Source organism: Mustela nivalis (genome assembly GCF_964662115.1).
Source record: "Mustela nivalis genome assembly, chromosome: 16".
Lineage (NCBI taxonomy): Eukaryota > Metazoa > Chordata > Mammalia > Carnivora > Mustelidae > Mustela > Mustela nivalis.
In genome coordinates, this window is record NC_139035.1 from 1,913,648 (window position 1) to 1,938,994 (window position 25,347).

The window sequence follows — 25,347 nt, forward strand, 5'->3', positions numbered from 1 at the left end:
GGTGTAATTAGTTTCTTTAACTATGACTTCCATTCCAGAATAATATAAGGGTGCTAAGAAATAATTGTGATGGGGCTCCTGGGTGGCTACGTCGGTTAAGTGCCTTCGGCTCAGGTCATGATCCTGGGGATCCTAGGATCGAGCCCCTGCATCGGGCTCCCTGCTCAGTGGGGAGTCTTATTCTCCCTATCCCTCTGCCTCACCCCATCTCGTGCGCTCTCTCTCTCTTGCTCTCTCAAAAAAATAAACAAAATATATATATTTTTTAAAGCAGTATCTGGGGACGCCTGGGTGGCTCAGTTGGTTGGGCAGCTGCCTTCGGCTCAGGTCATGGTCCCAGCGTCCTGGGATCGAGTCCCACATCGGGCTCCTTGCTCTGCAGGGAGCCTGCTTCTCCCTCTGACTCTGCCTTCCACTCTGTCTGCCTGTGCTCGCTCTCGCTCGCTCACTCTCTGACAAATAAATAAATAAAAATCTTTAAAAAAAAAAGGCAGTATCTGTAATGAAAGACAGGCATTGGTAAGGTTAAGACCACTGGACTGGTGGAAACAGAAAAGCTTTTAAAAAGACTTCTATTCAGATTCTGGGTCCAGGGGAGGGTGTGACTGGGATCAATTCGCCAATTTCTTTGAGTCTTAACTTCTTTATCTATAAAGTGCAGATAGCAATTATAACCTAATCGAGGGCTGTTATGAAGTATTAGCCTATGTAAAACTCTTCTGCCCAGCATACAGTAAATGCTGAAAACTGGTAGCTACTATAATCTTACTAAGTGGGGTGATATATACTTCACAATGTTCTATCAAGCAAGGTGCTATATAAAAAGTCCCTACCTGACTGATGCCCAGTCAAGAGCACATTTCATTGAGCCCAAGCTGTATGATTGTTTTAGGTACCTCCAAGGAAGGGGAAAAAAAACTACTTCCAATTATGCTACAGCTATAAATAGGAAGGCAGATCCCAACTTCAGGCATGTCAAATGTGAACATTTTCACATTAGAATCAAAACCTTTGGGGCACCTGGGTGGCTTAGTGGTTAAAGCCTCTGCCTTCGGCTCAGGTCATGATCCCAGGGTCCTAGAATGGAGTGTCTCTCTGCCTGCCTTTCTGCCTACTTGTGATCTGTCTGTCAAATAAATAATAAAAATAAAATCTTTAAAAAAAAAAGAATCAACCCTTTTACGAAGATGGCGCCGAAAGCTAAGAAGGAAGCCCCTGCCCCTCCCAAAGCCGAAGCCAAAGCAAAGGCTTTGAAAGCCAAGAAAGCGGTGCTGAAAGGCGTCCACAGTCACAAAAAAAAAAAAAAAAAAAAGATCCGCACATCACCTACGTTTCGACGACCCAAGACTCTGCATCTCCGAAGGCAACCCAATACCCTCGAAAGAGCGCCCCCAGGAGAAACAAGCTTGACCACTATGCCATCATCAGGTTCCCCCTGACTACTGAGTCAGCCGTGAAGAAAAGAGAAGACAACAACACACTCGTGTTCATGGTGGATGTCAAGGCCGACAAGCACCAGATCAAACAGGCTGTGAAGAAGCTCTATGACATTGATGTAGCCAAGGTCAACACCTTAATCAGGCCTGATGGAGAGAAGAAGGCATACGTTCAGCTGGCCCCTGACTATGATGCTTTGGATGTTGCCAACAAAATTGGGATCATCTAAACTGAGTCCAGCTGGCTAAATCTAAATACAGTTTTTTCATGATAAAAAAAAAAAAAGAATCAAAACCTTTTTCTGTCCTCTTTCCTATTTAACTAGTAAGGAATCTATGCTCCCCAGAATTTGGGATTTTCCTTGGCTATTCTTTTTCCCTAGGGTCTCCTACTCCTTGGCTACAGGGGTTAACAAGAAGCACCATAAGTTTTTTTTTTTTTTTAACACTATCCAACAACAAAAAGAGAAAAAAGAAACAACCTATTGATAAATGCAATGACATTAGATGATTAGATTATGTTAACTGAAATAAAGCAAATTCCAAAAGGTGACATATTTTTAATTTTTATTTATTTTTTAAAAGATTTTTATTTATTTATTTGATAGACAGAGAGAGATCACAAGTAGGCAGAGAGGCAGGCAGAGAGAGAGGAGGAAGCAGGCTCCCTGCTTCCAGGTCCTGGATCCCAGGACCCTGAGATCATGACCTGAGCTGAAGGCAGAGGCTTAAACCACTGAGCCACCCAGGGCCCCAATTTTTATTTATTTTTTAAAGGATGTTTTAAGGATTTAGAGAGAGAGCAAGAGAGGAGAGAGTGGGATGGGGGTGCTGGGGTGGAGAAGGAGAGGAACCTTGGCAGACTCTGCAGGGAATGGAACCCGACCAGTGTCTTGATCTCACCACCTTGAAATCACGACCTGAGCCAAAACCGAGAGTTGGATGCTTAACTGACTGTGCCATGGGGGCACCTGTGTATGACGTGCTTTAAATGACAAATTATAGAGATGAACAGGGCTATAGTTTCCAGGGGGTTAGGAAAGGAAGGAACCAGAGAGGAAAGTGGGTGTAGCCAAAAAAAAAAAAAAAAAAAAAAGACAACAGAGGAACCTCTGTGTTGATGCAACTCTTCTATTTTGACAATATCAATGTCAATTTTCTAGTTGTCATACTGTACCATAGTTTCGCAAGATGTCACCATTGGGAATACAAAATCTCTTTGCATTATTTTTCACATATATTCTCCCATATGAATCCATAGTTATCAAATTTTAAGTTTAGGGGCACCTGGGTGGCTCCTTTCATTAAGCGCCTGCCTTCAGCTGAGGCCATGATCTCAGAATCCTGGGATCAAGCTCCACATTGGGCTCTCTGCTTAGCAGGGAGTCTACGTCTCCCTCTCTCTAATAAATAAATAAAATCTTTTTTAGAAAAATTAAAAACTTTAATTTTCAAAATCTGTCTTCAGCACTGAGTAAAGAGATCCAAAGTTCAACACTTGGCTTTTGTGTCCTTTAAGGTTGTAAAAGGTAATTTGCAAATGCATGGGAGCCCACAGTGATTACCATGAAAGAGACAAGAGATAACAAATGTGTGAATGACTTGAGGGTTTCTTAGGGACTGGTCAATCTGCTGATCAATTTACGGAATTAACAACGCTGTCTTCCAGGCCCCTGAACGCAGTGTCTTTTCACTTAGTACAATCTCGTGTAATTTCCTTAAAAGCTGTTGCATTTCTGTAAGGTCACTAATACTACTCCCTCTTTCATTACTGATTTTAATAATTTGATACTTTTCTTGGTAAGTCTAGCTGAAGATTTGGCGAGTGTGTTGATCTTTTCAAAGACCCCACTGTGGGTTTTGTTCAATTTATCTATTGTTCCTCTATTCTCGATTTGGTGACCTCTGCTTTAATCTTTATTTCCTTCTTTCTGCCTCTGTTGGGGATAGTTTGCTTGTCTTTTTTTGGTGTCTTGAGGTGAAAATTTAGGTTATCAATTGGTGGGATTTTTTTTAGTGTTTTTTTTTAAATTTTTTTTTTAAAAGATTTTATTTATTTGACAGAGAGCACAAGTAGGCAGACTGGCAGGCACAGAGAGAGGAGAAAGCAGGCTCCCCGCTGAGCAGAGAGCCCGAAGCGGGGCTCGATCCCAGGACCCTGAGATCATGACCTGAGCTGAAGGCAGAGGCTTAACCCACTGAGCCCCCCAGGTGCCCTAGTGTTTATTTTTTATTGGGTTTTCTGTGCAACTTTTATACTATCATGATTCCCCTTTATTTCTCTCATCTGTGTGAATTCAAGTGCTCAGCATTCTTATTCTTATAGGAGATAAATGAATACAAAAAATAAAAAACTTTTTCCTAGTTACCTGAGGTGTTCAGTCTAGTATTTAGGTTTGTACCATTTAGTGATACATCTGTATGGCCTTATATTAATGGCAGGGTCATCTGACCACAGGCACTTCATGTAAACAGGAACTAATGAAGACTGGAAGAAGTTCAAACTAAAAATACCAAGTGGTGGGGCACCTGGGTGGCTCATTTGGTTAAGCATCTGCCTTCAGCTCAGGTCATGATCCCAGAGTCCTGGTATAGAGGCCCGCATTGGATCCCTGGTCCGTGGGGAGCCTCCTTCTCACTCTCCCTTTGCCACTCACCCTGCTTATGCTCACTTTCTCTCTGTGAAATAAATACATAACATCTTTTAAAAAAAAAGAAAAAGAAAGAAAGAAGTGTTAAGTTTCCCTGAGAACAAATTTATGTAATGTCAAAGGTGGTAGAGGGACACTTGGGTGGCTCAGTTGGTTAAGCAGCTGCCTTCAGCTCAGGTCATGATCCCAGCGTCCTGGGATCGAGTCCCATATAGGGCTCCTTGCTTGGCAGGGAGCCTGCTTCTCCCTCTGCCTCTGCCTGCCACTCTGTCTTCCTGTGCTCGCTCTTGCTCCTCTCTCTCTGACAAATAAATAAATAAAATTTAAAAAAAAAAAAAGGTGGTAGAAAGGCCAGATAAAATAAAGGTAGAGAACAGGAAACGTTCCCACAAAATAATCACCTAGATCTCATCAAATGCTCAGGACATTGTTTATTCAGTCTTCCCTAGCAAGTACATGTTATTAATATAGCTGGTATATTACTTGGATAAACAAACATCATAATTAAAAAAATAACAGCAAAGCAGAAATCAAATATTTGAAACAAGTTTTTGGCTATGCTGTTTATTTCACTTAGGACACTTGGTGGACAATAAATCAGTTACTTAAAAGTCATTTCAATTAGGAATCTCTTTAGTCCTTCATCAATTATTTCAAGTGTTCTGGTCTCAAATACATTCCTTTCTTCTATGAACTTCTGAAAGAGGTAAGTGCCTCCACCTACACCAAAATAATGTGCTTTGCTTGCTAAAAGCACCCGTCCATTCTTATCTAACAATCCAAGGAATGTCTGGTGCAAAGTACTGTAATAATCTGGATTGTAAATGGTTTCTGAGGTGAGAATGAGATCATATTTTTCAAAGAAGTTCTCACTACTTAGTACTAGCTTACAAAACTCAGACCATTCCCCTGAAAAGAACCGGCATTTACATAATTCTTGTGCTATTTTTGATTTCCTCTGTCGTTTCACATCGGGTTCGTTGACGTCATTTCCTTCATCTTCCACAGTGAAGTTAGCCACTACGTTAGGTATGGTTACTTCATCAATCACCGTACTGTTATAATCTTGAAAATGAATTTCTCGGGCCCCTCCCTTGAATGCCGCTATACCGAGCAACCCAGATCCACAGCCAAGATCCAACACTTTCTTCCCAGCAAATTTTACTTGGGCCTTTGTGAAATAAGCCAGTAGGTCAAAGGTACATTCCCAGATTTTTAAGCCTCCTTCATAAACCCCTGAAATCAGATCAGAGTGAGAAGAAATGCTTTGTGACACTATGTTTTCTCCAGGGACGTTCTCTTTCAACAAGACAGTTTTCACGACGGATACATTAACATGTTGGGGACCTGGTAATGTTTCGACGACTTTGTTTTCTAGCACTTTTGTTACATCTTCGGGCATAGGATGCTCTTTGGCCACTCTCATGCAGCGATGGTTTTCATGGGGCTCCAGGTTACGTGAGCTGTTTGCTGCCCTGACTGAGCCGTCTGTGTCTTGAGAGGGAGCTGCGCTGCCCACTGGCTTATGCTCCAACAAATGATTCTGAGGCCACTCAAGCTGTTCTGCAGGACGTCTTCTGTCCCTATGTCGACCTTTTTTACTCTCTGAGACTGAAGACTCTTCGGAGGAATCCAGGGCCAAAGCTCCATCTCCAGGGGGTGTGGATTCATTTTCCAGATGGTTTTCGATAGTAAAATTAAACTGAAAAGTCATCCTCTCAGGAGAGGCACACAGCCCTTCAATTCAAAGGAGGATTCTTCGACTTCTGGGTAGAGCCGATGACACACACATAAACCTGCTTCAATTTTCGTTAGTTCTGTTGGGGACCAACTTTCCCTTCGCTGCTTGCACACAGTTACAGACTGAGAGAGGCTTCCACACGCCTTTGTAGAGGTCGTCTCTCTCCTTTCAAATTAGCTCTGGAGGAAAAAAAAGAAAATTGTTACTAAAGAGTAAAACGAGGGGCACCTGGGGGGCCAGTTGGTCGAGCACGTGCCTCGATCTTGGAGTTCAAGCCCCACATCGAGCACGGAGCTTATTTAAAAATAAATAAAATAGAGGTTTCTTAAAAAAAGGTAAAATGACATATTTCATTAAAACATAACATTACCCCCCCCCCCGCAGCTTTTCTGTAAAGGCGGCGAAGGGAGCCGGACGCAAAGGGAAACCCTCCTCAGGCGTCACAGACGAGAGCACCGCGGGGCGGCGCCTCGCACGAACGCGAAAGCCCACAGCGGCCGCGCGGGAAGGCCAGGCCCGGCTGCGTCCTCCCCGCCGCCATCCCGCCGCGACGCCCGACCTCCGGAAGCGGCGCGATCGCCGCACTTCGCGCCGCTTCGACCCCGCGCGGGTGCGCGTCCGCCGCCCGCGACCCCGGCCTCGCGCCCGGCGAAGCCCCGCAGCGCCGACGCCCGCAGCGGGAGGACTCGGGAGCCGCCCGCGAAGGCCGGTTTGGCTCCGGAGAAACCAGACGCGGCCCGACCGGAGAGTCGCTGCCCGCGGAGCCACTTCCCCGAGGCTGCGGGCGGCACCAGCCCCGCGGGACGCGTCGGCGCCGCCCGCTGCAGCCCAGCCCGGCCGGCGGCGGCGTCCCGTCAGGACAGCGGAGCGACCCGGGGGCCACCGCACGTGCCTGCTTCTCCCCGCGCCCCGGGGCTCGGATTCGTTTCCGGCCTCAAGACCCAGGTCGCCCGGGAGCCCAGAAGTCGCAGGGAAGAGGCGGTAGCCAGTCGGGGGTTCCGCCTGCAGCCCCCAAAGTGCGTCAGGGCAGCGCGTCAGCCACCGGCCCTGAGAACGCTCGCGGCCGGGAAGGTCTCGGCACCGGCACCGAGAGTCCGCGCGCTCCGCGGGGCCCTCCCTCGGGAGGCGGAGCGCGCACGGGTGAGGCGAGTCCTCCGCGGGCCAATCAGGCGCGGCTCCAGCGCCCCGGGAGCGCCGCCCGCCCCCTCTCTATGGTCCCGGCGTCGGCGAGGGCTCGCAAGGCCTGCCGGGAGCTTCCGGCCTGGGCGGTGGCGGGCGGCTCGAAGCTGCGCGCGGGCGAGGCATGTCGGAGGGGCGCGCGGCGCCGGGGAGCGCCGCGCCGCTGGAGGAGTTGAGGAGCTGGTCGGAGGAGCTGTGCCGCCGCGAGCTGCCGTCCGTCCTGCCGCGGCTCCTCATATCCTTCCCGGGCTCCCGTCCCACGGAGGGGGGGGGCTCGCGGCTTCGCTCCGGCCGCGGCGCGCTGGCGGCCGGGCGGGCCGCGCTTCTGAGGTCTGAACCCTCGCTGGGCGCGGGTGGGCGCGGGAGGGCGAGGAGCCGCCGAGGCCGAGGAGGGCGCCGGGAGCGCGGGCGGGTTCGCGCCGGCGGCCGCCCGGCGGGGCCGAGCCTGTGGCGTCTCCTCCACTCCCTGTGCCGCTGAGTCCTCTGCGTGCGGTCGGGGCGGACGCCTTCGCCGGGGAGCGCGGGGCGCGGCTGCCCGGGCCTGGCCGGTCCGCTGAGTGCGGGGCAGACGGGCCCTGCCCGCCAGGACGCTGCAGCGCTGCGGGCACCGACGCGCGCAGACGTGCGGGGCTCCCCCCCGCGCCGAGGCTCGCCCGCCGCGTCCGGGGCTGGCCGCCCGGTTAGTCTCGCTGTGGGCGCCTGGAGGCCGCCAGCCGGGGGCCCGCCTTCAGCACGGAGCTGCGCGTGAAGGAAGAGCCGCCTTCGGTCCGGGGAGCCTCGGATGCTCCCAGCCGCGGGCAGACGCGCGCCGCCTCGGGGACACGTTCTCGCGTCGCGTGGGCGCGGCCCCGCCGAGCTGCAGAAGCGTTTCTTAGCCGCGGTGCGGGTTCGGAGCCGGGTCCTCGACGCCGGACTGGGAAAGCCCGTCCGCCGCCCCGAACCTGCTGGGCAGCGGTCCGGGCCACACGCGGCGGAGCGCGGGTCCTCTTTGCGCTTCAGGCCACGGGGCCTTCAGTAGCTGCAGGTCCGCGTGCTCGCTCGGTTCTGCAGGATGTCACCTGCAGGACAACCTAAACCTCGTCTTCCCCCAGTCTTGTCTTTCGTCTTTATTTTTTTCCCCCTAAGATTTTATTTGTTATTTGACGGAAAGAGACAAAGCGAGAGAGGGAACAAAAGCAGGGGAGAGGGAGAGAGAGAAGCAGACTCCCGCAGAGCAGGGAGCCCGAGGCGGGGCTCCGTCCCAGCTCCCTGGGATCACGATCTCCGCTGAAGGCAGACGCTCCGCGACTCAGGCACCCAGGATGAGTTTTTAATTACAAGCACATCACCCAAACGTTATTTGCATATTTTGCATTTTACATATTCTTTTCTAGTTTTTACCTGCATGTCTGCATAATCATAAATGAGGTTTAATTTTGGAAGGGACTAGAGTTTTTTTTGACCTTTGCTGAGATTTTTCTGTAAGACAAATTCAACCCTATTGAACTAAGTGAAATGAGTTAATGACTGTACCTCATTTTGATTGCTGCTGTAAAATTAGTCTGTGCAAAGTAAGATGTCAGAAGAATCCGTTCTCGTGTTAGTGTTCTGGAGTTATAATCTGTTCATTTTTCTTGCTGACACATCCTTTAATACTTCTTTTACAGTAAGAATTTCTAATAATTTTTCATGGTGTACAAGTGTACACTTCATAGTGGGATTACCGCAACTTTTGTAACGGACATAGGAAAACTTACTGTCAGGTTTATAAGTGTCTGCTATGTGCAGGAGAATTTCAGTCTGACGAGCTTTTTAAGAGTCACACAAGGAACATGAAAAGAACATGTTGAGTGACTTAATACAGGTGCAGATAAAATACCGGAGAGGTTCAGAGGAGGGAGAAATTCCTTTTCTGTTTTAGAAACAGAAATCTCTGGCGTATTATATAGTACTGTTCCTCTGTCAAAAGCATGTCAACTACACATAGTTTGAAAAGACAGTTTTGTCCCTGCTCAGTTTTGAAAGTATTTCCTTGAAGTATTTTCATTATATTATAGTTTGTTTACCTAAGAACATTAGATTTTTAAAAGTAAAATTAAGCCAGTAATTGGAATTTAATTTCAATTTCTTACTGCTCATTGCCTGAGCTTCAAGAAGGCTGCTTTGTAGATTTATTCTTAGCAGGGAATATTCTATTACTGTGATACTGTGACCTTCCTTAATTTTTTACTCTATGTATCAGCATTCCGACAATTGGATTGAACATATTCGTAAGTAAAATTATCTTAATTGTTTACTTTGATGCCATTAAAGTCTGAGTCCTGCATATCTCAGTACAGTTTCAAACTCCCTTTAAATGTATTCTAGTAGTTAGTGTTACAGCCTCTAAATTTCAGTGGCTTAAAATGACCAAATTCCTTCAAGTAGTACTTAAAGTTTTAAAATTTTATTTCGAGTGCTCGCTTCGGCAGCACATATACTAAAATTTTATTTCGAATAGGTGCCTTAACTGTGGTTAATGTAATAATACAAGCACATTGAAATTTTTAATGTTGGTTGTTAAACTGGTTAGACTCACGTAAAACCTAACTTGCAGTCTGCTTTCAGGTTGACTTTCTCATCTTTGTGTTCTTTAATCTTGCTTGGCTTATTTATTTACTTATTTAGTTAGGAGAAGAGATGAATTAAAGACCAGACCACAGTTTACTCTTATTTTGAGTTAGCTTATTCTGTTTATATTTCACTTTGGTTGTGGATATTTATAATTTTCAATCTGTGTTGCCTGTTGGGTCTAGTTTTTTTAAGTGATTTTTTTTTATCCTCAATATATATATTTCTACAGTGATTGCTTCTCGGCCTTTTGGCTAAGATCAAGTGTGTATATCTTTCTATAGTGAATATTTATACATACTGTTTGTAGAAAATTTGAAACATGCAGAAAATCAGAACAGATAGTGAAATATCCATTAATCTGAAATGGTTAAGATTTTAGTATAGAACATTTTCATCTTGATTCTATACGTTCTTGCCAGGCTACTGTTCTTTGTATGTACATGTTTATATTGAGATTGGGATTACACTATTTTAGAAGCTTGATCATTTAACCTTAGAGTATTGTGAATATTTTTTCATGGTTTTAAATGATCTCTAATAATGATTTTAATGATAGCAAATTCTATTCAGTAGATGTACCCACATCCTTTAAGTGGTCCGCGAAGGGTGGACATACAGATTATTTTTTTGAGTGTTTGTTTTCTTGTTATTATTTTATTTAGATACTTAATGGTTTCTCTGTGTAGGGGTACCTGGGTGACTCAGTTGGTTAAGTGTTTGCCTTTGGCTCAGGTCATAATCTCAGGGTCCAGGGATCGAATCCTGTGTCAGTCTCCTTGCTCAACGAGGAGTCTGCTTCTTTCTCTTCCTCTCCCTCTCCTCCCTGCCCACCCCGCTCGTGTGTGTGTGTGTGTGTGTGTGTGTAATAAATTTTTAAAAAAGATTATTTACTTATTTGTCAGAGAGAGAGAGAGCATATAAGCAGAGGTAGTGGCAGGCAGAGAGAGGAGCAGGGAGCCTGATGCTGGGCTCCATCCCAGGGTCCCAGGATCATGACCTGAACAGACACCTGACTGAGCCACCCATGTGTTCCAGTAAAATCTTTTAATAAACATAGTTTAATATGTTTAATAAACAGAGTTTTTCTACATAGAAAATGGCATTTTTGAAACTACAAAGCTTCAGATTGGTAGTACTTACATATTCTTGCATTTGGGGAAGTGGCGGTGATCTTTGTTCTCCCACGTGACTTAGAAATATGTTACTATTTTGCTTTATAGAAATTCTGAAAATTATTGTGGAAATGTTTTTACCTCATATGGACCACCTGACACTGGAAGAGACTTTCTTCTCACAAGTGCTGCCAAAGGTATAGTACTATTGTCATCTTAATCAGTCAACGTGTTATAAAGGCTGTTTAAATCTATTCTCAGTTTTAAATCATTTATTCTTAACTTTGGCTCCTTTATTTTTTAATGTATCAGATTATTTGATATACAATATACAAATAATTTAGCAAGAAATAGATCTCAGGTGAGAACATAATGGTGTTAGTGTGATCATTAGGTGATTAAAAGCATTATAATTTTAAGTAGCATAGATCCTTTAATTGAATTTTATTATTTGTAGGTAATCTTAAGTACTTCTGTATTTTAAGACAGTTCAATAAATATTTGGGATGAGTGATGAAATTAGCTAAGATCTTCTCTGTAGAGTTTATTAATAATCATTAAATTTTATTGTCTAGAAAACTGGAGCCAATTTTTTAAAAAGATTTATGTATTTATTTTAGAGAGAGAGGGTAGGAGAGAGCATGGGGGAGGAGCACAGGGAGAAGGAGAGAGAATCGCAAGCAGATTGCCTGGGGAGTGTGGAGACCTATGCAGGACTTGATCTCACAACCTTGAGATCAGGACCTGAGCTGAAACCAAGAGTTTGACACTCAACTCACTGAGCTACCTAGGCTCCCCTGGAGCCAAATTTTATTGAAGAAGTCTTAGAATAAAAAAAGGCTGGAATGTTGGTAAAATCAAATAACCAAGAGAAGACATTAAGTTCACCAACTATGTTATTACCTTTTACTCCGTTTCCTATTACCTTTTAGATATTTATAGTACACTTTTTCTCTGAAAAGCACAGGCATTATTTTTAATTGAAAGAATTAAAGATATTTTGGTGCCAAAAGTAAAACATTTTTTAAAATGATTTCCAAGTTTAGCTTTGAAGCAGATAATCATCAAAATTTCTATTACTCATATTCATTCTACTGTTCTCTATCTAAAAGTTTCTTAGAATTTGTTCTTGACTATCAGAAGAAGATCCGGCTGTTACATAGATTAAAATAAGGATGTTGAATGTTAGCTTGTCTTTGGGAAACTGTCCTATTTGATTACATTGTGTTGTTATTCTTCCAATGTTTAGGCCATTTAAATTGTTTAGAAAAATCTGAGTATTGAGATCTTAGGGTAGCTAACTTCGCAGACCAAAAAAAAAAAAAAACAAAAAACTTAGTTCTTATGAGAGACGGTGGACTCTGAGAAACAAACTGAGGGTTTTAGAGGAGAGGGTGTGGGGGATGGGTTGGTCCTGTGGTGGATATTAAGGAGAGCACGTATTGCATGGAGCACTGAATGTTATAGGTAAACAATGAATCTGGGAACAGTTTGTCAAAAGCTAATGATGACTAATCACAACATTTAAAAAAACCCAAAAAAACTTAGTTCTAAGGTCACATATAGTACCCCTACCCCAGAAATGGTATTTTTAGTTGTTCAAAACAGGAAGTTGGTTAAAATGCAAGTGAATAGGTAATTCAACACAAATTCATCATCACCCCTGGAAAATACCCTTATAAATATCCATGTGAACATCGATTGGTTGAGACCATCAACCTTTATTGTTTAGGGTAGCACTCACCTTTGTTATGGCACCAAAAAATGAACTTGGAGTGATTTTTACATGGATGTTATTAAATAGATTCAAACCACAGAAATGGAAAACAAATCAATTTCTGTCTGAAGCTTTTAAAAGATTGTTTATATAACTATTTTTATATAACATAGGCATTGTTTATTAAATACGGGTGTTAAGCTAGATAATATTGCATGGCTATTACTAATAAAAAAAAGTCTGATTTTTTTTTTTTTTTCCTTAAAGATATGTCTTCTGGGGGCGGTGGGGAGAAAAAAGAAAAAGAAAAAAAAAAAAAAAAAAGATATGTCTTCTGGGTGCCTGGGTGACTCAGTGACTCAGTGGGTTAAGCCCCTGCCTTCGGCTCGGGTCATGATCTCGGGGTCCTGGGATCGAGTCCCGCATTGGGCTCTCTGCTTGGCGGGGAGTCTGCTTCCTCCTCTCTCTCTCTCTCTGCCTGCCTCTCTGCCTACTTGTGATCTCTCTCTGTCAAATAAATAAATAAAATCTTAAAAAAAAAAAAAAAAGATATGTCTTCCCTTTCTTGTGTTTTCTGTTACCCCTCTTTAACATGTTTGCTTTTCACAGACTGTGAAATTATTTGATGACATGATGTACGAGTTAACCAGTCAAGCCAGAGGACTGTCAAGCCATAATTTAGAAATCCAGACCACTCTAAGGAATATTTTACAGGTATGTGAAATTTATTAGAAAGGGTATGGGGGAAGATCTTGAACAGTGTAAGAATTTTTATACTGATATTAATTAGCTATATATCCTTTATGTAGTGGCCCAGTGCTAGAATTAAATTTATAGACTTACAGATAAGAATGCAAAAAAAGTTGTATTTTTTTATACATTTTCATGCTGAGTAAACACCAAACTTATATAAGACAACAAGTCTTACCTATAATTGCCTTACCTATAATTTCTTACCTATAATTTCAAAACTTGTACGTAGAACACCTGCCATACGCTTTGATGTGTGGGTTAGGATTCTGACTTTTTAAAAAACCAAATGGCTGGCCAGTTGTTCCAATTTTTGTAGTTCTGATAGACTAAAGTTCAGTGAAGGAGGAATACAGGATCCGTGTTGTTCACTGCTATATCCCTAGTACCCAGCATGTCTGATACTTTTTATGTTTGTGAACAAAAACATAGTGTGAATGAAATTTCTCTCCTTATTTCCAGACAATGGTGCAGCTCTTAGCAGCTCTTACAGGTTGTGTTCAGCATGTCTGTGCCACTCAGGACTCCATCATTCTAGAAAACATTCATAGTCTTCCTTCCTCAGTCCTACATGTAATCAAAAGTACATTTGTACATTGTAAGGTGAGTATGAGTCTAAGTACACTTTAAATGGCCTGAAATCCACAGGCAAAAGGGCTGAGGAAAATAGTGTTGGACATAAGATTTTACATATTAGCCTGTATTACTGGAGTAGACTTCTCCATGGAACAAAGAACCACATACAGGCACACTTAGTTTTATTGCACTTTGCAGACACTGTTTTTTACAAGTCATAGGCTTGTGGCAATCCTGTGTCCAGCAAGTCTATTAGTGCCATTTTTTCCAATAACATTTGCTTATTTCATATCTCTTCATCACATTCTGGTAATTTTGGAAATATTTCAAACATTTTCATTATTTGTCATGGGGGTCTGTGATCAGTGATTATGACTTGCTGAAAGCTCAGATGCTGGTTAGTATTTTTTAGCAACAAATATTTTTTGTTAGGGTATATACACTTTTTTTCAACACAATGCTTTTGCACACTTAACAAACTGCAGAGTAATACAAACATAAGTTTTATATGCACTGGGAAAACAAACTTTGTTTAACTCATTTTATTGCAGTAGTCTGCAGTTGAACCGGAGATATTTCTGAGGTGTGCCTGTATGTAAATATTTGTATGAAAATAAGTGGTTATAAGGAAGTGATTAAAAATGGGCTTTTGTAAGAAATCCATAGAGTAGATGGACTCACAAAAATATGATTTGTATTAATACACAAATCATAAAAGTTTGGCTTTACAATATACTCACGAACTACAACTGTTCCAGGTTGGCCACCAACTAGTTGAAAAAGGAGACTAAGACTTTTTAGAAAGGCTTCTTTTCTACCAGTTCTCAGTGACTGAAATTGTTTACTTGTAGAAAGAACACTCTGCTGCTTTTTTTCCCCACTGTGAAAGTCAGTTTTCTGAAGGATTCTTTCTGTGCGTATTCAGGGAAGTTCAATTTGAGGCATGGGTATGCCTTTTCTCATGTGCAGTTAGGAAATAGTCCCATCGTCCTGCTGGATTTATGTCTTACACAGTCCAGTAGGGGGTAGCCTAGCTGGCAGACGGAGTTAAGGAGTTTGGTTTTATATCTTTGCCAGATGATAGTGGAGGAAAAAAGCGATTCCTGCTAATTTTTAGCAAACAACTAGCCAAGAGAGCACGCGTGTTGACACACTGGAAAGCTGCTTTAGATAATATGCGTGGTTTAGAAATATTTTATTGGGAAACAAGGAATTTTACAAATTCTGGACAATTAAGTCATACAACTCTTTTCAGTCCTTTTGTTTAAATGATTGTGAGTCCTAATGGTTGTAACTGGTGTTATTTTATGTCTTATTTTTACACTGTCAGAAGCACTCAGTAAACCTAGCAACATCTTTTGAGTTTTTTACAATGTTTTTTAAGTTGAAAACACTTGAATAATTGGAGAGCCTTAGATTCTATATATATTTCATGCTATGACTTTTTCTGATGCTGTTAGACTGGTAATTGAAGTGCGAGTCTGTATTATACCATTCTGTATTGTAATGGTAATGCGGTATTTCAAAAAGCATTCCAATAAATTGAATGAAATGTCCAAGCAGGATCTAAGATGTAAAAAAAAGGTGGGGGGGCTTTTGTGGTTTTGTTTTTGTTGTTTTATTGTTTTTCCTTTCTATAAAGAAAGAAGAGACACAGATTTGTGTTGAGTCACGGGAATCCTGAAATTGTTCTGTCGTGGTATTGTTGGATCAGATGAATTCCTTAAGGACTAGGTGCCTACAAAAGGACACCAGCCCTTTTGTGTCTACATTCCTGAGGCTACATTCCTGAGGCAGCTTTAAAGCTTTATGCTGGCATAAGCTTAAAGCTGGCATAGGATTTGTGGGTCACAGGTGGTTTTGATACTGGTCTTCATTGGGTGAATCAAATCACTGGTTTAACGAATGCTTCTCTTTGGTGATAGGGTGCTAAATGTCAGGTACTGACCGAACGTTATGTATCTCGCTTTTAGTTCTATATTTCCAAGGTCTGGGAAGTCAGAGATCATGCTTTATACGTGTCTGTGTTTCTTGGAGTACACGATACATAACGGATGGTCACTAAACATTTGTTTAATGAGTAAATATGTAATTCAGGAGAAAGCACTAAAGTTACGTGCAGTAATGGAATGAGTTAAAGTAAACTTGGCTCTTGAGCTTTTTTTATGATTTGCTAATTCTCTCATTTTTATTTGTGATCAGGATAGTGAATCTGTCTATTCTGGGCATTTACACCTAGTTTCAGATCTTCTCCAGGCTCTTTTCAAGGAGGCCTATTGTCTTCAAAAGCAGCTAATGGAACTCCTGGATATGGTTTGCATGGACCCTTTAATAGATGAAAATGCTGATATTTTGAATATGGTAATAGGTAAGTGAGAACACTTCCTACTTAATATGTGACATATGCTGACTAAACTATATATCCATTAATTATTGAACCCAACATTATTTCTAATGCTTCGTGGTATTTTATTCATCATGTATAAAAAAAAATTTAAGTTCTACCTGATATATTTTTAATCTTCCAAATTTTAGAATTTATAAAATTGACATGTTATGCCTTAACATAAATTTGTATATTCAGTTAATATTCACCATATGTGATTTTTTCCACAGTGATTAACCAAAAAAGTCATGCAACTTTATACCTTCTAAAGTAGTCCAGATTCTGAGGCAGGAGCTTTCAGAGTTTTTAAACCTTAGTTCAGTAAGAAATGAAGTGTATGGGTATGTTTGTGAATGTGTCTGTGTCTGTATACACCACATTTATTTATTATATGTAAAATAATACCTGTTTTACCTGTAATGTACTCCGTCATACTGTTTCATTTTTAAAGAATTGCTGATTGCTGCTTCATAATTTTATCACTCAGCAATGCATTATAACCCAAAGTTTGAAGAACAGTAATGTATAAGGACAAAGATTTCATTGATAGCTTCTGTATAAAGAATTAAGTTGACTTTGTGCAGTATACCAGGTACCTCTTGATCTGTTAAAAAAAAAAAAAAACACCCCCAAATCTATTAGGTTCTAATAACTACTGCTTTATTTATCCATGATTCTGTGAGTCAGCAGTTTAGGTTGGGCTCAGCTGGGACAGCTTTCTCTGGTCCACATGGTACAACTGGCTTGCTCATTCGCGTTTTTGCAGTAACTACGTTCACATCTGGCTGCTGGCAGAGGCAGAAGCACTGAGCTGGCCACATGTGGCACATCATCCAGAGACTAGCCTGGGTTTGGTCACCTGACGACAGCCTCAGGGTCATCATCAGGAGAGGGCAAGCCCCAGTGTGCAGGCGCTTTTAGCTCTTTGCTGACCTTGTAGTTATTGTTATCCTACTGACCAGCGCATGTCATACAGCTAAGCCCCAGAGCAATATGGAGCGGAACTGTGGATTCAGAAGGGGAAGTCACTGGCCATTTTTTCAAATAAAATGAAAGAGGAGAAGCCTTTCATTAATACTGCAAATTTGCTCTAATTCCTTGTTTGGTATTTCCTTTGCAGTTTATTTTGTCATTTTGGATTGGAATAGCTACAGAATATTTCGATTATAATAGGGTACAACTTTTATTCTACTGAACATTTCAGTTAATTTAGGTCATTTAGTTTTATTTAGGTAGGTGAAAATATCAAAAATTAATTTTCTGTAGTTTGTAAAAATCATAAATCAAAAGTACGACACTTATTTTTTAAAAAATTACTTTGAAAGTTTTTTTTCTAACTGTATTACCTACTTTAACAGATGTCAAAATTGATCAGTAGATAGTTTTAAATATAGGAGAAACTCCCCTGCATGACATTTGAATGTCCTAAGAGTTCTGTTATCTTTTTTTGTAGTTATTCATTCATTGTTGGATATCTGCTCTGTTATTTCCAGTATGGACCATGCGTTTCATGCCAATACTTGGAAATTTATAATTAAGTAAGTTTTCTTTCTTTATTTTTTTGTAACATATTTTCCATATCCCAAATCTTAATTATTCCTAAGTTTTGTAGATTGCATTTAAAACATTTTGTATGGTGTGTATAAATAATGTTTACTGACACTGCTGTCTTGATTAATCAAGATACTGTACACAGAGCTCCCGAACCAAACTGGGCCTCTTTAATCTGCTACTTCTAAAACTTAAAAAGTTCTACTTTGTTACTAATACTTTTTTTCTTTTTCAAGATAGTATTTAAACTCAAGTCTGTTAACATACAGTGTATTACTCATTTCAGAGGTAGAATTTAGTGGTTTTTCCCTTGCATGATGCCCAATGCTCATAACAAGTGCCCTCCTTAATGCCTGTCACCATTTAGCCCATCCCCCACCTGCCTCCCCTCTAGCAACCCTCAGTTTGTTCCCTAGGGTTAAGAGTCTTTTATGGTTTGCCTCCCACAAGTACTTCTGAAATTGCCTTCTGCTACTGTTATTTAACCCACAAGGTATTTTATTTCCAGGTGTAGATAAATAGTTATAATTAGAGCTGAATATAATCCCTTTATTATATGCCTTTGAGTTGTTCAAGTTTAATTCCATTTATAAAGTAATTTTAGCTAGAGCATTTTGAAAGGTTACCAGGGAGAGTGCCCATAGTGTTTATCAGATTCCTGGGGGTGGGAGAAGTTGGATTTGAGGTATTAAAAAATGGCTAAGAACCTCTGCTTTATACACATGCATAAAAAGTAAAGGTCAGTGTAATATTTTTAGATGTTAGATGCTTTTCTTGCACTGCCGGAAATCATTAACTTGCCAATAAGTAATAGTGGAGAGGCTTAAAGTGTCAATCCAGAGCCAGTCTGCATGTGCTTGAATCTATTCTGAAATCACTTTTTTTTTTTCTAAAGATTTTATTTATTTATTTGACAGACAGAGATCACAAGTAGGCAGAGAGGCAGGCAGAGAGAGAAGAGGAAACAGGCTCCCTACTGAGCAGAGAGCCTGATGTGGGGCTCGATCCCAGGACCCTGGGATCATGACCTGAGCTGAAGGCAGAGGCTTTAACCCACTGAGCCACCCAGGCGCCCCTGAAATCACTCTTCTGAATGCTTGGGCAGTTTGGTTATCTTCTCTGAACCTCAATTTGCTCATCCTAAAATGGGAGTAATTAAAATAGAGCTTTCTTGGTGGGTGTATTTTATTTATTTTTTTAAAAAATTTAATTTTTTAGAGAGAGAGCTCAAGCAGGGGGAAGGGGCACAGGGAGAGGGAGAAGCAGATTTCCTGCTGAGCAGGGAGCCTGATGTGGGGCTCAGATCCCAGGACCCTGAGATCATGACCTAAGTTGAAAGCAGGCTTTGTGTGTGTGTGTGTGTGTGTGTGTGTAGTGGATGCATGATTTAATTTTACTTTTGCTCTGCTAACTCAAGGCAGACTCTTAACCAACTGAACCACCATGCTCCCTCTTGGTGGGTTTATAGTGAGAATTAATTGGGTTTATCAATAGGAAATCCTAAGAACTCTGCATGGCCCATAGCCCAGCAAATGACCGCATCACCGCCTTTACCATTGAGTGTCTTCCACTCTTGTCCTCTTCCAGTTCATTTGCTAGCCAGTGTTCAGGCTGATCTTTTGAAAATGTCAGTTAGATCATGTCACTCTACTGCTTAAAATCCATCCCATTTTACTATGAGTTACAACCTAATCCTCTCTGACCTCTGCCTTCTTCCCCAGCCCATGTCTGCTGCTCTGTCCCTGCTCCTAATTCCTCAAACATCCCGAACTCTCCTACCCCAGGGCCTTCTCACCACTCTCCCTCTGCCTGGGACTCTCCTCACCTTGCTGACTCCTGCTCGTCTTTCCATTCTCAGCTGTTGCGTTCCAGCCTCGTGATCATGTTCTTTGATATTCCCACCCTGAGGATACGGTATTTTAAATCTCGCTACTTTAGCATCCTGGACTTCCTACCTTAGCATTTATCACAGCTGTAATTGATTATTCTTAAGATTATTTAATGTTCTCTCTTGTGCTGGAGCAGATGTTCCATGCAGACAGAGCAGAGATCGTGTCTTCATTCACTTTTCCATCCCCAGGGCCTAGCAGAATACCTGGAACTTTAGTAAGAGTTCAAATAATATTTTATAAGGAGAAGTAAAAAAGTAGCCACTTAATAAGCTAACATGACAGCTTCAGAGGTAACATCAGCACGTCTTAATTATGCCATGCCTAATATATATGACACATTGTGATTTTTACATGTTACTTTAAGTCATATTTTTATGGACCTGTGTTACTTGATGTGTTCCTTGTGATTGTGTTCTTTTCTTTTTATTCATTTAGGCAGAGCCTTAAGCACCAGTCGGTTATAAAAAATCAGCTGAAACACAGAGATATAATTGCCAGCTTGTGTGAAGACATTCTTTTCTCCTTCCATTCTTGTTTACAGTTAGCTGAGCAGATGACACAGTCAGAGGCACAGGTAAAATACAGTCTAATAGCACATTGAACAGTGGCTCTATTCATTTGGCAGTTACTAAATCTCATTTGAATCTATGGATCAGTTTACCTAAAAGGGTTGTAATTTGTTGTTGTTGTTTTTTTGATGTAAGATTATTTACAGCCCATAATTATTTTTCATCCCAAACATTGCATTAGACTCCTACCTACTCTTATTCTCTCTAGAAACTAGCTGTCTCCTGCCTAGCCCCCCTTTTTATGTAATAACTGATTGTCAAGGCATTCTCTTCAGAATCCTTTCATTCTTTTCTACCCTAGGTCAAAAATCTAACTCCTTAGCTCTGTGTTTATGTAAGATTGTCTGGTACACCTGCAGTTGGCCTGTTCTTCACCAATCTATTGGAACCTGTAGTGATGTGATATGTAACTGTGTGTGTGTATCAGTGTTCTCAGATTGATGTGCACTTACATTTATTTTGATTTCAGAAAGTTTGTGTTGAATTGGCATCCCATTTATGAAAGATACTGTATTATAAAAATTTATAAGAAGTTTATTGGAAATTAATAGTTCATTTTCTTATAATAATTTATACATAGTATCTTTTGTTCTCAGACTAGCTCTTTAAATTTTATTTAACTCATAATGGCCCTAAATTGTAGCATTAATAGTACTCAGGACCTAAGAGTTGTATATAATGATTTCAATGGGAAAATGAGTTAAATGTTTCTTCCCTATAAAGTAACAGTAACATTTCTTTCCATTGTGGACTTGCTGACAGATACGGGTAATTCCTTTGTATCTGTGCTTGTCCCCAACCAGCCGCTGTGGGCAGGGATGTGTAAGGGTTCCTCCCTTTCCGAAACACTGGTTGTAACTGTTAGGGCAGAGGTGATATGAAAGGACTAACCCAAGGGGAAGATGGAATTTTGAAGAGGAGTTCGGAAAGAACTCAGGAGTAGCTTTAGGAAGGGGCTCAGCTTTTCCTTCTTGCCTCACTTTCTTTTATTTGTTCTCCCCTTACATCCTTTTTTTTCTACCCCCACTTCCTGTTATCAAGTCCCCTTGCCAGTTCCCCTCACCCTTCTGTAAGGAGGAGGCTTTTGGCGGAGTATCTTGTGTCAGGGCAGGAAGGTTGTTCCTTCTTCACTTTAAGCCTATACATCTGTATTCTCAACCTTGACCTCCTTTTTCCCCAGTTTCCTTCTTGCTTAACCGGGCCCCACAGACTTTCCAGCTAGTGCTGGAGAGTAAGATCGGAAGAGATGCAGGGTGGGAGACGCATGAGGAGAGCCCGGGCAGTAGTGCAGTGGAAGGGAGAAGAGAAGTCCTGGGGCTGCCTGACCAGGGTGGCTGTTTGCACATGAAGTATCTAAGTTTAGCTTATATAATCGCTTGAATGTAGAAATCAAAGAATTTACAATATAAACTTTCCTAACTGTTTAAGCAAATTTTCATGTTTTTCCTTGTGAAAATGTGGGACTGGTGGAGAGACTAGTACTACTCACTGTCCATTGCCTGAAATGGACAAGATGGTCTGTTTGGTTTCTCCATTCTGAACTCTAAATTCTGAGCCGCAACGCCCTCTGCCGTTCACTATTGATATTTATTGAGGTGTCGAACCATTATCTTAAAAGTCTTCCAAGAAGTTTTCTCACTTTATTTAAAAAAAAATCAAAATAAAACTTTTCAAAATAATAGCATCTATGCTAATTATGAAAGCATACAGATGTATCAGTCCCAGTATTCGGTTCCTAGGACTTCCATAAGAAATTACCACAAATTGGATGCCTTAAAACAACAGAATTTATTCTCTCACAGTTCAGAGGAGAGAAATCTGAAATGTCTCAGGAGGACCGTGTTCTTTTAAAGCTCTAGGGTAGAGTCTGCTCCGCGCCATTCTGTAAGCTTCTGGTGTCCTTGGCATCCCTTGGCTTCCAGCTGGAGAGCTCCGCTCTGCCTTCATCATCATGTGCTGTTCTCTCCCTGACTCTTCACACCATCTTCTTACAAGGACACCAGGCGTATGGAATTGAGGATATACCCTACTCCAATGTAGTTTCAGCCTACCTAGTTATATCTGTAATGGCCCTGTTTCCAAATAAAGTCACTAAAGTACTGGGGATTAAGACAATAACATATCCTTTTGGGGGATACAGTTTAACGTCTAACAGCTGTAAGATTGGCATTTATTCTCTATTAAGTCTTGAACATGGTTTCAGAAAGAGAATACTGTATTAGATTGTTTAATGTATAGTTTTTTCTTAATTTTTTTAATTAATATATAATATACTATTTGCCCCAAGGGTACAGGTCTGTGAATCATCAGGCTTACACACTTCACAGCACTCACCATAGCACATTCCCTCCCCAGTGTCCATAACCCCGCCCCCCTCTCCCTCCCTCCCTCCCGCAGGCAACCCTGAGTTTGTTTTGTGAGATTAAGAGTCTCTTATGGTTTGTCTCCCTCCTGATCCCATCTTGTTTCATTTTTTTCCTTCCCTATCCCTCAATCCCCCTGCCCTGTCTCTCAAATTCCTCCTATCAGAGAGATCATATAATACTTGTCTTTATCTGATTGACTTACTTTGCTCAGCATAATACCCTCTAGTTCCTTCCACGTTGTTGGAAATGGCAAGATTTCACTTATTTATTTATTTATTATTTTAAAAAAAGATATTTATTTATTTATTTATTTGACACAGAGAGGGAGAGAGAGATCACAGGTAGGCAGTGCAGCAGGCAGAGCAGAGAGCCTGATGCGGCGCTTGATCCTAGGATCCTGAGATGATGATGTCAGCCGAAGGCAGAGGCTTAACCCACTGAGCAACCCAGGCGCCCCTAGATTTCATTTCTTTTGATGGCTGCAGAGTATTCCACATATATATATAGCGCATATATATATACACACATACATACATACATACCACATCTTCTTTATCCATTCATCTGTTGATGGACATCTAGATTCTTTCCATAGTTTGGCTATTGTGGCCATTGCTGCTATAAACATTTGGGTGCACATACTCCTTTGGATCACTACATTTGTATCTTTAGGGTAAATACCCAGTAGTGCGATTGCTGGGTTGTAGGGTTGCTCTATTTTCAACTTTCTGAGAAACCTCCATGCTGTTTTCCAGAGTGGCTACCAGCTTGCATTCCCACCAACAGTGTAGGAGGTTTCCCCTTTATCTGCAACCTTGCCAACATCTGTTGTTTCTGACTTGTTAATTTTAGCCATTCTGACTGGTGTGTGGTTTTGATTAGTATTTCCCTGATGCCGAGTGTGGAGCACTTTTTCGTGTGTTTGTTGGCCATCTGGATGTCTTTGCAGAAATGTCTGTTCATGTCCTCTGCCCATTTCTTGATTGGATTATTTGTTCTTCGGGTGTTGAGTTTGGGTGTTGAGTTGAGTTTGGATACAAGCCCTTTATCTGATATGTCGTTTGCAAATATCTTCTCCCATTCTGTCAGTTGTCTTTTGTTTTTTTTTTTTTTTTTTAGAATCTTTTTTTTTTTTTTTAAGATTTTTTATTTATTTATTTGACAGACAGAGATCACAAGCAGGCAGAGAGGCAGGCAGAGAGAGAGGGGAGGAAGCAGGCTCCCTGCAGAGCAGAGAGCCCGATGCGGGGCTCGATCCCAGGACCCTGGGATCATGACCTGAGCCGAAGGCAGAGGCTTTAACCCACTGAGCCACCCAGGCGCCCCTATGTCTTTTGGTTTTGTTGACTGTTTCCTTTGCTGTGCAAAAGCTTTTGATCTTGATGAAGTCCCAATAGTTCATTTTTGCCCTGGCTTCCCTTGCCTTTGGTGATGTTCCTAGGAAGAAGTTGCTGCGGCTGAGGTTGAAGATGTTGCTGCCTGTGTTCTCAAGGATTTTGATGGATTCCTTTCTCATATTGAGGTCGTTCATTCATTTTGAGTCTATTTTTGTGTGTCATGTAAGGAAATGGTACAGTTTCATTTTTTTGCATGTAGCTGTCCTATTTTCCCAGCACCATTTGTTGAAGGGACTGTCTTTCCATTGGACATTCTTCCTGCTTTGTCAAAGATTAGTTGACCGTAGAGTTGAGGGTCCATTTCTGGGCTCTCTTTTCTGTTCCATTGATCTGTGTGTCTGTTTTGTGCTGGTACCATACTGTCTTGATGATGACAGCTTTGTAATAGAGCTTGAAGTCTGGAATTGTGATGCCAGCTGGCTATTCAAAGTCTTTTCTGGTTCCCTATAAATTTTAGGATTATTTGTTCCATTTCTTTGAAAAAAATTGATGGTATTTTGATAGGGATTCCATTAAACATGTAGATTGCTTTAGGTAGCATAGATATTTTCACGAGATTTGTTCTTCCAATCCATGAGCATGGAATATTTTTCCATTTCTTTGTGTCTTCCTCAGTTTCTTTCATAAGTACTTTTTTCTGAGTATAGATTTTTTGCCTCTTTGGTTAGGTTTATTCCTAGGTATCTTATGGTTTTGGGTGCAGTTGTAGATGGGATTGACTCCTTTCTCTTTCTTCTGTATTATTGTTGGTGTATAGAAATACAAGTGATTTCTGTGCATTGATTTTATATCCTGACACTTTACTGAATTCCTGTACAAGTTCTAGCAGATTTGGAGTGGAGTCTTTTGGGTTTTCCACATAGAGTATCCTATCATCTCCAAAGAGTGATAGTTTGAAAACTTCTTTGCCATTCGGATGCCTTTCATTTCTTTTTGTTGTCTGTTTGCTGAGACTAGGACTTCTAGTACTATGTTGAATAGCAGTGGTGATAGTGGACATTCCTGCCGTGTTCTTGACCTTAGGGGAAAGCTCTCAGTTTTTCTCCATTGAGAATGATATTTGCTGTGGGTTTTTCATAGATGGCTTTGATGATACGGAGGTATGTACTCTCTATCCCTACATTTGAAGAGTTTTGATCATGAAAGGATGCTGTACTTTGTCAAATGCTTTTTCATCATCTATTGAGAGTATCATATGGTTCTTGTTCATTCTTTTATTAATGTATCGTATCACATTGATTTGCAGATGTTGAATCAACTTTGCAACCCAGGAATAAATCACTTGGTCATGGTGAATAATCCTTTTAATGTAGTGTTGGATCCTATTGGCTAGTATTTTGGTGAGAATTTTTGCATCTGTGTTCATCAAGGATATTGGTCTATAATGCTCTCTTTTGCTGGGGTCTTTTGTCTTGTTTTGGGATCAAGGTAA

The 25,347-nt window shown here is 41.5% G+C and overlaps 2 protein-coding genes and 1 pseudogene across 13 annotated transcripts in view; 2 read left to right on the plus strand and 1 right to left on the minus strand.

Annotated features, from left to right (window-relative positions):
* Positions 1-1,175: 1,175 nt before the first annotated feature.
* On the plus strand, positions 1,176-1,715 carry LOC309850538 (large ribosomal subunit protein uL23 pseudogene; annotated as a pseudogene). The gene has a single exon. The product of its transcript is annotated as a large ribosomal subunit protein uL23 pseudogene (transcript).
* A 2,920-nt stretch (positions 1,716-4,635) lies between these two features.
* On the minus strand, positions 4,636-6,959 carry METTL18 (methyltransferase 18, RPL3 N3(tau)-histidine). The gene is made up of 2 exons (XM_082702779.1): positions 6,721-6,959; positions 4,636-6,007 (listed from the first exon to the last, which is right to left on the minus strand). The coding sequence occupies exon 2, from the start codon at positions 5,799-5,801 to the stop codon at positions 4,689-4,691; it is 1,113 nt and encodes a 370-aa protein (XP_082558905.1). The 5' UTR covers positions 5,802-6,007; positions 6,721-6,959; the 3' UTR covers positions 4,636-4,688.
* A 70-nt stretch (positions 6,960-7,029) lies between these two features.
* Positions 7,030-25,347, plus strand: part of FIRRM (FIGNL1 interacting regulator of recombination and mitosis) — a 55,577-nt gene continuing 37,259 nt past the window's right edge. For 10 of the 11 annotated variants that reach the window (XR_014303887.1, XR_014303888.1, XR_014303889.1 and 7 more), the window contains exons 1-8: positions 7,030-7,242; positions 9,217-9,256; positions 10,820-10,908; positions 13,038-13,142; positions 13,641-13,781; positions 15,957-16,122; positions 17,594-17,678; positions 20,019-20,157. Coding sequence is in view for 1 of the 11 variants with exons in the window: in XM_082702660.1 (XP_082558786.1) it covers positions 7,132-7,241; positions 9,216-9,256; positions 10,820-10,908; positions 13,038-13,142; positions 13,641-13,781; positions 15,957-16,122; positions 17,594-17,678; positions 20,019-20,157 (876 nt within the window). In the remaining 10 variants the exon portion in view is untranslated. Of the gene's footprint in view, positions 7,243-9,215; positions 9,257-10,819; positions 10,909-13,037; positions 13,143-13,640; positions 13,782-15,956; positions 16,123-17,593; positions 17,679-20,018; positions 20,158-25,347 lie in introns of all 11 variants that reach the window. The other variant, XM_082702660.1, reaches the window with a different exon arrangement.

What these genes read in the sequence shown, in the direction of transcription:
- METTL18 (XM_082702779.1), bottom strand. Translation starts at nt 5,801, where the DNA reads ATGACTTTTCAGTTTAATTTTACTATCGAAAACCATCTGGAAAATGAA.